This window comes from Amblyomma mixtum, chromosome 3 (assembly GCF_055824585.1).
Source record: "Amblyomma mixtum isolate Tamu chromosome 3, ASM5582458v1, whole genome shotgun sequence".
Taxonomy (NCBI): domain Eukaryota; kingdom Metazoa; phylum Arthropoda; class Arachnida; order Ixodida; family Ixodidae; genus Amblyomma; species Amblyomma mixtum.
The window spans coordinates 97,225,095-97,235,078 of record NC_143014.1 but is presented as its reverse complement, the minus strand read 5'-3'; the positions used below and the strand labels follow the sequence as shown (position 1 = coordinate 97,235,078).

General features: G+C 51.9%; 1 protein-coding gene across 1 annotated transcript; it reads left to right on the top strand.

Moving 5' to 3' along the window:
• Positions 1–751: 751 nt before the first annotated feature.
• On the top strand, positions 752–2,106 carry LOC149351073 (uncharacterized). The gene has a single exon (XM_089576965.1). It carries the CDS (start codon positions 891–893, stop codon positions 2,061–2,063), a length of 1,173 nt encoding a protein of 390 aa, XP_089433091.1. The 5' UTR covers positions 752–890; the 3' UTR covers positions 2,064–2,106.
• Positions 2,107–9,984: the final 7,878 nt, after the last annotated feature.

Below are 9,984 nucleotides of genomic sequence, written 5' to 3'. Positions count from 1 at the left end.
ACGGCCCGCCGTGGTCGGCGTGCGCTCGGTAGCGTACGCGACCACGGGGTGGGGTCCGCGCGGCTTTGAACTGTGTCAGCCGCGCTTAAACGGGGAGAACGGATTTATATCTCCCCGATTTAAAGGGTCAGTCTACTGAATTTTATCGACCATATTTTCTTTGCGGCAACCGATAGCTCTTTACTCAAATTACCGTTTAGCCAGCTGTGGTGCCAAGGAGTGCGGTAGAACATTTTAAAATAGAATTTATTAATGTGGGAACACATCTGTATGAGATGGTAGTCTCATCTGGCAACCATCTGGATTTCCGCCGCGCGGCGACAAACATGGCGGCGCCCGTCGAAGCCGGACCTCTCGCTTCGGACTGAATTCTCGTTGTTGCTGCCTTTTTCAATGCGTTCACTGGCCATAAATGGGGCGCCTGTCTTTCGCTTCGTCTCATCTCGCCTATAAGAAAACATATAAGAGATAAATTTGCTTTATTTTAATAATTAGAGTGACGATTCTGCCGCTCCTAGGCTTAAGTGGAGAGTCGGTTGGTTTACAGCAATGGTTCCCGTCCTGACGACCAGATGGCGCCACTATAGGCTGAGTTCCACTGCCTTGGTACTCTGGGGGTGGCACCTCCACTCCTCGATACGATAAAGAGGTTGTACCGGGAAAATGCAGTCACAGCCTTATTTGGCAATGTGCAATCGGAGCGGGTCTGCGTGCACAAAGGGCTTCGGCAGGGATGCCCATTGTCTCCCCTCCTCTACCTGCTGTATGTGTGCGGACTGGAAAAGGCACTTCTACAGGCCAACCTGGGATTCGGCCTTAAGTACAGCACCAGAGGAATTGACAACTCCAGCCGACTGCCGGGTCTTGCCTTTGCTGATGACATAGTAATTATGGGAGAAACACCACAGGATGTACAGAAAATGCTGGACGTTTGTGCCGTGGAGCTGCGAAGCCTTGGACTCAAGTTCAACCTACGAAAATGCATGGTTGTTCAGCTGGCGGGCGAGGCGACTGATCAGCTGTTGCTGATGCTGAACGAAGAGCCCCTGACAGTCGACACATCGTACAAATACCTGGGCATAAATTTGTGCGCTGAGACTGACATGTTCAGGCTGCACGAGGCCAAGGTCCGTCAGTCTGCACTCCGAGCGCAATGCATCCTCAGACGTCGGTGCCTGTGGGGGTGCCATCAGTACACTATGGTCCGCGACCTCTGGAAGCTCGCGCACGTACCAGGACTCACGTTCGCCAACGCGGTGGTCTGCCTCCCATCAGCCACCAGGAATTGGCTAGAGCGCAGACAGACAGAGGTCGGCCGCACTGCAGTCGGTTGTCATGGACGGGTGGCCAATGCAGCCATCCAAGGCGACCTTGGATGGTCTAGTTTTGAGGCAAGGGAGGCATGCAGCAAGCTAGAGTACCGCGGTCGACTCCAGTTCATGAGCCGCGACCGATGGGCTAGGCGGGTCTTTGAATATCTCGCTGCGACATGCCTACGCACTACATGGGTGAAGCGCCTCCACCGGATAGAAGGCAAGTATGGCCTTTTCCAGACACCCATAAATGCCGAATCAGCAACGGCGTGGAAACAGGAGGCAAGGAGACGGGTCCAAGAACTGGAGAATAAGCAGTGGCTGCAGGCGCTCGCTGAAAAACCGACACTGGCTGTGTACCGCGAGTGCAAGAACAGCATCGGACCCGAAAAGATCTTTGACAACGGCCTTGGTAGCACACTGCTGTTTGAGGCCCGGGCCGGAGCGCTGCGGACACTGGTGTACCGCCGTCGCTTCGATGCAACATCAGAAGCACAGGCAGCACTATGCCGAGCGTGTGGCGATGTGGAGGAGACCATCGAGCACCTGGTGATGTCGTGCCAGAGACTCCATCCGATGCCGACAGAGGGCACCACATTCCCTCAGGCGCTCGGCTTTCACGATCCTGCGGTGGACGACGAGGGAGACAACTCCAAGCACAAGAGCGAGGGTGTGCTGCGAACCAAGCGTCGACTGACTCTTTGGTGGCGCACTGTGTCTAACCGCGCGAAACCGCAGAGCCGGATGTGAACGCGGTCGATGAGCGAACTCCTTGCTTTGAACTTTGCGTTTTTTTTTAATTTTTTCTCTCCTTTCTTGTGCGCTTTCATCTCGTTTTTTTTGTTTATTTTTTTGGTCTGGGTGCTCTCTTTAGTGGTGCCCGCCCGTTACAAAGGGTACGGCCTCAAGTATCTATCTATCTATCTTATTTTTGCGTCTCTGCTAGCATACGCTGAACTAAAAGTGGGAATGTGCCTGCGTTTTGCGTACGTGTAATTATAAATATTCATGTGATTTACAGAAAAAGCGAGCGGTACGCCTTCTACAGTTTACTAGAACAAAACGTGCGTTTCTCTGACATTGGGGCATACAAATGGTACGTAGTATATTTACTTATGCTTCTACAAAAAAAAAGACTACCACTTTCTTGAACAAAATGAACGTTTGGGGTCGCCACCATGCTTTTTTACACGACTTTTAACGCCGAAATAAAATATAAATTCCTGCTTAAACCGGGCGCAGACCCCTCGTTATTGATGTTATAGGGTGGCAACTACCAGAATATGCCATTATTTATACACTCATCTAGATGAGTAGACTGACCCTTTAAAACCCCATATCTGGCGCCCAACGTGGGGCCTGCTCTTGGAACATTGGACGACTGTCTGTTCGGTTCAAGGAACGCTCTTTGTCCGGACTTGACAAGTGGTAGGCCTAGTGTGAATTTTGATCGCTAGGACCTGCGGCATGCTTTCTTGAGTGCGAGGTGTATTGCGCTGCAGCATGTTTGAACTTTTCGACCTGCTCAGCATGTTTTTTTTTGTGAAGTTTTCTTCCTGGAGTTTCTTCAAGAACCACTTGGTCCACATCGAGGGAGCGCGAGGCCTAGCGCCCGCGGAGTTGCCGAGCCCGAAGCGAGTGAGTACGGAAGCCGCGTGGGTGGTCCGAGTTTTCTGTACACATTTTCTCGCTGTCTCTTTTTCGACTCTGGGAGTCGCGGCTCCGGGAGCCGGGTGGCCTGAGGCCACGGGTGCCGTGACGAGCTCGCTGGTATTGCAGCTCGGCACCGGGTGTTCCGACACCATCCGATACGGTGGGCGCCGATCGCTCAGAAGCTGCTTTGTGCAGTGAGCGGGGAGGACCATCCCACAACGCTGATGTCTCCTCGCGGCTGCGCACACGAAACCCGTTTCGGGTCTTTCTTTTGTTGGGGGTCGTTGACCGTCACTATGGTAGTGAGGCCTAAAGCTATTTATAGCTGCCTGCACCTTGTCAAAAGTGACACGACCACCGGACCGTGGTGTTGAGAGTGGGCGCACTTTGCTGGCCGCCTGTTTTTTTTTAACCTCGCATGAACCGAGCATTCTCGTTCAACTCAAGAAAGGGCTTTGTTCACTCGAACTTTGCGTTGCAAGGCCGCCCGACACGTTTTGCTAGCGAGTTGAGCATTTGAGCCACGAGGCCTTTGTGTACGCCGTTTCCCCTCCCGTGACCTACGTTAAAAGCATGCGGAGTGTGTTTCGGAAATTTTACAGATCTGGAGCCACTGCGGCTTGCTGTCCTGTGCACATCGTCTCGCTGCCGCCTGCTGCGACGGAGCGGCCTGTATCCTGTTCGCCGCATCCATCCGGGGCAGCCGTGGCGAGACCAGACAGCAGCCACGTCTGGCTGCTGTTGCCCTGGCGACTACTGCGGAATCTTGGCCTGCAGCGGTCAACCGGCCCTCCTCTTCGCGGGCCTGCGGGCACTTAGTCCGCGTGCCATGCGAGACGTCCCAGCGGAGACCTTCACGCCGCCTTCGGAATACCGCGGAAGACTGCGTGCACGCTGTCGGCGTGACCTCCGCTGCAAGACCTGCCTCAAGTGCATGAAGACCAGGAGACTCCTCCATAGCATGTAACTTGCAGGCGCGGGGGTCTATTTAAGGTTGGGGGGATGTGGGGACGCCTTCGTCCCTTGCGTTCGCTTTCCCTCAGCGCACTAGTTTCCTGTAGTTAGCTCCTCCGCAACGCACCCTTCTCTGTTTGGTTACTCTAGCTAACAGGGGAGGGCGCTCGCGTCGCAACGACAGCAGCGCCACGGATGGCGTGTTTTGCCGCTCGCGCGCGGGGGAAAGGCTAGGTCTCTTCTCCCTGGGGCAGGGAAGCGTGTTGGACGTTCACGCGCAAAGCTCCGCTCTCTGCCGCGGGCGTCCTCGTGTGGAAACTTGTTCCCCTCAGCTCGTCCCGTCTGGCCTCGGGAGATATTCCCTCTGCCCTACCGTGGGCGAACATTCGCTCGTAGCCGTACTGGTGAGTCGGACATCCTCGATTCCTCAGTGTATTTTGTTGCTAGCTGGCGTTATTGTTGTTATAGCAATAAACGCCTTGTTTGTGTCAGCCAGTGTGTCGTTCCTTTGTTCCCGCAGAGCACGGCCCGCCGTGGTCGGCGTGCGCTCGGTAGCGTACGCGACCACGGGGTGGGGTCCGCGCGGCTTTGAACTGTGTCAGCCGCGCTTAAAGGGCCACTGCCCAGGGTCCGGACATTTTTGAAAAACAAGCCCACTGCATAGATGAGGCATCGAAGATAACCTCTGCAAAATATTAGAGCCATGCGCGCCCCGAAAAGCTGCGAAAATTCAAATCGAAGCCCGTTCGTTCTTTCCTTCCTTCAAAAACGGGCCCGGCCTACTACTCTGCACCCCGCTGACGTCAAGGGGGGCTACTTTCGCTAAAGGCACTCCATTGGTGCATCCTTCTGACTGACGGGAGAAGGTTGGGCGTAGCCTTGGCGTCGCGTCGTCTGCACAAGGCTTTCCGCAGCGCCTTCTGTTCTGGCTCATGCCTACAAACCCGCATGAAGGAACAAAAAAAAAAAACTGCGGAGAGAGCGTGCGACGACAGCCTTGAACCCTAGCCATAAAAAGTAAAAAAATAGTAAAACTGAGGGAGTTGGTTCGCCCCCCCCTCCCCCCCCCCCCCCCGCCGTGATCACGTCACGAGACGCTCTGCGTGCGCGCTCCCTTCTCAGTTTCTTTTCTTCTATGCGAGCCCCCCAAAACAAGGTTTTAATTAGTAGTGCAGCAGAGCCTTTCCCTCGCTCGCCCACTTGACCGCTCCGCACACACACCCCTTATCTTTCGTGCATCTTGCGTACGCCTTGACTCCAATGAATGACATATGCTTTGGAGCGGAGAAAAGACACAAACACACAGAACACAAACACGCATGGAGAAAAGCAAACGGGCGGTTGCCGGGTCCGCGCTTCGCCGTGTGTTTCGAACACAACCGACTTCCGCCCCTCCGCTCGTGAAACGGTGGGGACTCGCAAGGGCGTCCGCAGAATTTTTTGCAGGGGGGGGCCCATTGGTTGTTGGCGCCGGAGGGGGGGGGGGGGTATATTCGTAGCGAAAAGGCACTATTTGCGGAGTAAATTTATTTATTTATATATAAATAAAAATAAGTAACATACACACATGAAAGAAAATTACAAGCAGCAAATTAAAGCGCGGATTGTAGAGATACATTGGAGTTTATCAACAAAGAAACAGTTAAAGTTAATAAAAATGCAAAAAGATACTATCAATACTCGAAGTGCTCAGTCTTACTGCATACGGGTTCTCGACTCACCCGAATTGATGACCAGCACACAGCGCAATATGTTCACAAACACGCAACTACAGTCACTCAGTCAGTCTTCCTTGAACAGCAACTGTAGGCGCCTCGGATTTTTCTGGGCGAATTGCGTAGTTACACGGGTGATAAATTCATTTCTGTGCTTCATTACACGCTCTCAGTGCACAGTCATCATATATATTGATTGGAAAAATGGTTGAACGAGTACGTTGAAAACAAAAGATGACTATATATATACAACGAAAACTTATTTACAAGATAAATGCACGCTCGCAGCTTCATACACCTCGCTCCATCTTGCTCGCGCATCCGCACAGTCGAGCAACCGCACACACACTGCTCGCCGCTCGTCGTTTTCTCGTCCGCTGTCTTGGTTCTCACCTTCGTTGACAACCCGCCACTAAAAACACCGAAGCACAAACACAGAGGCGCGCACACGTGCAAGGGCTTACTTGCCACAATATCCACGAATGCGCACTTTTGGGGTGTAAGGAACGCCGCGCGACTTCCGAGGGGAAGGGACACCCGCAACTAATTCGGCCGGAAAATTTGTTTTTGTGCTTTTATGGGGTTCAGAGCCCCAAAACGACTCAGGCTATGAGGGACGGAGTAGTACAGAGTTTCGGATAATGTCGACCACCTGGGTCTCTTTACCATGCACTGACACGCACAGTACATGGGCGCTGTTGTGATTTGAGGCCCAGCCAGAGGTGACAGGCGAGCCAGGCAGGCGCCATCGGGCTGCGTTGACCAAAGGCGCTGGTTTTCGGAGAAGACGCAAGGAACGCTGGTGTGGGGGCGCCTCTGGAGACTGCGTCGCCGTGAACAAAAGCAGCTAATCCCCTTTGCCGAAGGTTCTGAAAGCGGCGCTTCTACCGCACCGAGCTCTCCCGTGGATCGGAGGAGACAGCGCGCGGCGGCGGCGCCAACTCGTCGCCCGCTTGCCCCTGAGCAGCCCGACAAAGCGGGGGTGGACACGGCTGATTTGTCCTTCCCCCCTCAAGAATTCATCGGTGGCCGGCGTACGAACGTATCATGATTATAGCGAGCGACCTGTGCCCTGTGCACTGTCTGCCTCCGTGTCGCTATCTCTCTAGAGATCAAAGAAACAGACACCCATCTCAAGACGGCTCGAAGCACATGCTCGCCGGTGCCGCTGCATGTCTGCAACAGGTCGTCCTTCAGCAGAGCTGGCGGTGGCGTGGTTTGAAAACGGCGGAACGACGCGCGCCCGGACGCGGCATTTCGCAGATGTGACCAAGCGTCGAAGCGGGGCTGCTTTTACCCTTTTGGCTGAGCGCACCACCGCCCCTGGCGTGCGGCCATCACTCACGGTTCGAGTGAGTGATTTTCCAGGGGGGTGCAGCCGCCCCCCCTTGCCCCCCCCCTCCGGACGCCCATGCTCAGTTTTACTATTTTTTTACTTTTTATGGCTAGGGTTCAAGGCTGTCGTCGCACGCTCCCTCCGCAGTTTTTTTTTTTTTTGTTCCTTCATGCGGGTTTGTAGGCATGAGCCAGAACAGAAGGCGCTGCGGAAAGCCTTGTGCAGACGACGCGACGCCAAGGCTACGCCCAACCTTCTCCCGTCAGTCAGAACGATGCACCAATGGAGTGCCTTTAGCGAAAGTAGCCCCCCTTGACGTCAGCGGGGTGCAGAGTAGTGGGCCGGGCCCGTTTTTGAAGGAAGGAAAGAACGAACGGGCTTTGATTTGAATTTTCGCAGCTTTTCGGGGCGCGCATGGCTCTAGTATTTTGCAGAGGTTATCTTCGATGCCTCATCTATGCAGTGGGCTTGTTTTTCAAAAATGTCCGGACCCTGGGCAGTGGCCCTTTAAACGGGGAGAACGGATTTATATCTCCCCGATTTAAAACCCCATACGTTTTATGGTTTACTGGGCAACTACAATAGTTCACTTTAGCTGTAGAAGCTAACATTCGAACTACCTGAAAAAGGCTAAATCAAATTTCTTGACATTAACTTCATTCTTCATATTAGGACTGGATATGTGTTGGATGTTCAAGCCACGTGGCAAAAAAAAGAAAAAAAAACTGCTGCCATTTCATTCGACTCACTCAAAACTGGTTTCAAGATCTGTTGCACGCCTTGCATTTTTTAATGCCTTCAAGGAATCTTGCCTGCACCTCATGTATGAGTTTTTTTTACAGCAGAGCAAACATTTGCAAGAAGCTGGGTACCCTCCCCATGTTCTTGTATCTGTCGCGAAAGGTGTTTTGAAGTCCCTAGATCAGCTTTCTTATCTAGAGGCTTTATTTGAAGAGGTTGTGTCTGCCAAAAACAGATGTCAATCAAGAGGCGCAGCTTAAGAAAAAGTTGCCATTATTTCCTACTTTCATACGCTTTCGCATAACCTGAAAAAAAAAAGAGCAACAATCAGGAGCTAGAGTGGTCATTTTCTACGCGGGTCAGAGCCGAGCTGGTGAGTTATGCGCATGCGCGAAACCGAGTGACGTCACGCGCCGCGCAGGTGGTCGCTCCTCGCCGCTGCCGACTCCGTCGCCTGACCTTTCGGCGCAGCCGCGTGCTACTGCGCATGTGGGTCGCCTCCTCGCTGTCGCTACAACTGCGCGCTTCGCCTCTTCGCCCACCGTTTGACCTTTCGTTGCAGCCGCGTGTTGCCCGCGTCGCAGCCGGCAGCCCTCCTCTCCGCACTCCTGTGGGGGGACCCGCCGCGGTGGCTCAGTGGTTATAGTGCTCGGCTGCTGACCCGAAAGACGCGGGTTCGATCCCGGCCGCGGCGGTTGAATTTCTTTGGAGGAGAAATTCCAGAGGCCCGTGTACTGTGCGATGTCAGTGCACGTTAAAGAACCCCAGGTGGTCGAAATTTCCGGAGCCCTCCACTACGGCGTCTCTCATAGCCTTAGTCGCTTTGGGACGTTAAACCCCATAAACCAGCCAAACCATTCCTGTGGGCAGTTGTTGGTTTTAGGTTTTAACCTCGCCGATTTCCGTCTCCTCCTCCGCCTCCGTACAGGCAGTGTGTGGACGGCCGTCAAACCAAGCACAACAAGCTTTTCGCTTGTATATCCAGGCTTAACTAGAGCTAAGCCACTACCTAATTTTTTTGGCACCGAACAAACCGAGTTCCTGGTGCACTAAAAGGGCGAGGGAAGTTAAAAAGGTTACTGGTTGCACTAAGAAACATGGCACAAAATTTGTTGACTGTATCGAAAATGTGGCATACCAGATACTTCTTTCATGTGGTTTACAATAAGTGGGACAAACAGGCAGATGTCTCAATGATAGGCTTTGAGAACATGGTCGTGACGTGAAGAACATCTGCTGTAAAATGATTGTCAGCTCACTGTCAAGAGTGTCACTGTATACTGCTGCTAGAAAAATGGGCTCTTTTAAAGATGCACAAAAACCAGTAGACAAATGAAATCGAGGCCGAGTGGATCACAATATTGGGGAAATAACGAATAAGCAACCTTTCAGTGGCAAGGAACTTGCGTATGTGGTTGATATGTCTTAATAGTTTTTCTTGTTCTCGCTGATTGTCAGACACTGTACCTTAGGCATAAAAACCACCTTTCCTTTGTGCAATAACCCATTGCTGAATGTTAGTGCTGTGCCTGTGTGTCCTATCTGTCCATGTCTTCGTCACGCTACTTATTTTTTGACAATATAATGCACCAACAAGCTCAAGTGTTTGCACCTATTGGAGCATATTTGCTTTTTGACTCTACATAGCGCTTTCCTGTGCACGTCCTCAAGTGTGCGTAATTATGACTGTTCTCTTTTTTGTTTGTTCTAAAATGCGCGCATTGTGTACTTTGTTGTCCATTGCAATTAGTTACATGTACTGTGTGCTTGGTGTTATCAGATTTGTTGGAATTTCTTTTACCAAACCTGTAATGACCCTTCAATAGGGTTGACGGTGTTAATAAACAAACAATATCAACATGTATGAAAGAGGAAAGTCTGAAAAATAAACATTTTGACAAAACTGCCTCTCTGGTTGGGTTTGATAACTTGTAGCAAACTGCGAGACATCTCCCATCAAAGCTTTTTAAATATAAAATCCTGATGGCCGCTGGCATTTCTTCTTTTTCTGTGAGCTGCAGAGTGAAGACCCTACACATACATAGCGGGGAGGCTGTCCCTTGAGCAGTTGACAGTTTGGAGTGATTTGAATATGCCAAGATTCGAGTAAGAGCCTTTTTCAATAAATGGTAATTTTTGTAAAGGCTCTTACTCAAATCTTGACATATTCAAACCACTTCAAACACTGTCAGCCACACAAGGGGCAACCTCCCCCGTGTATGTGCAGGGCACACATATGCGCAACATTTTGTGTTTAATAAGTGCAGTCTCC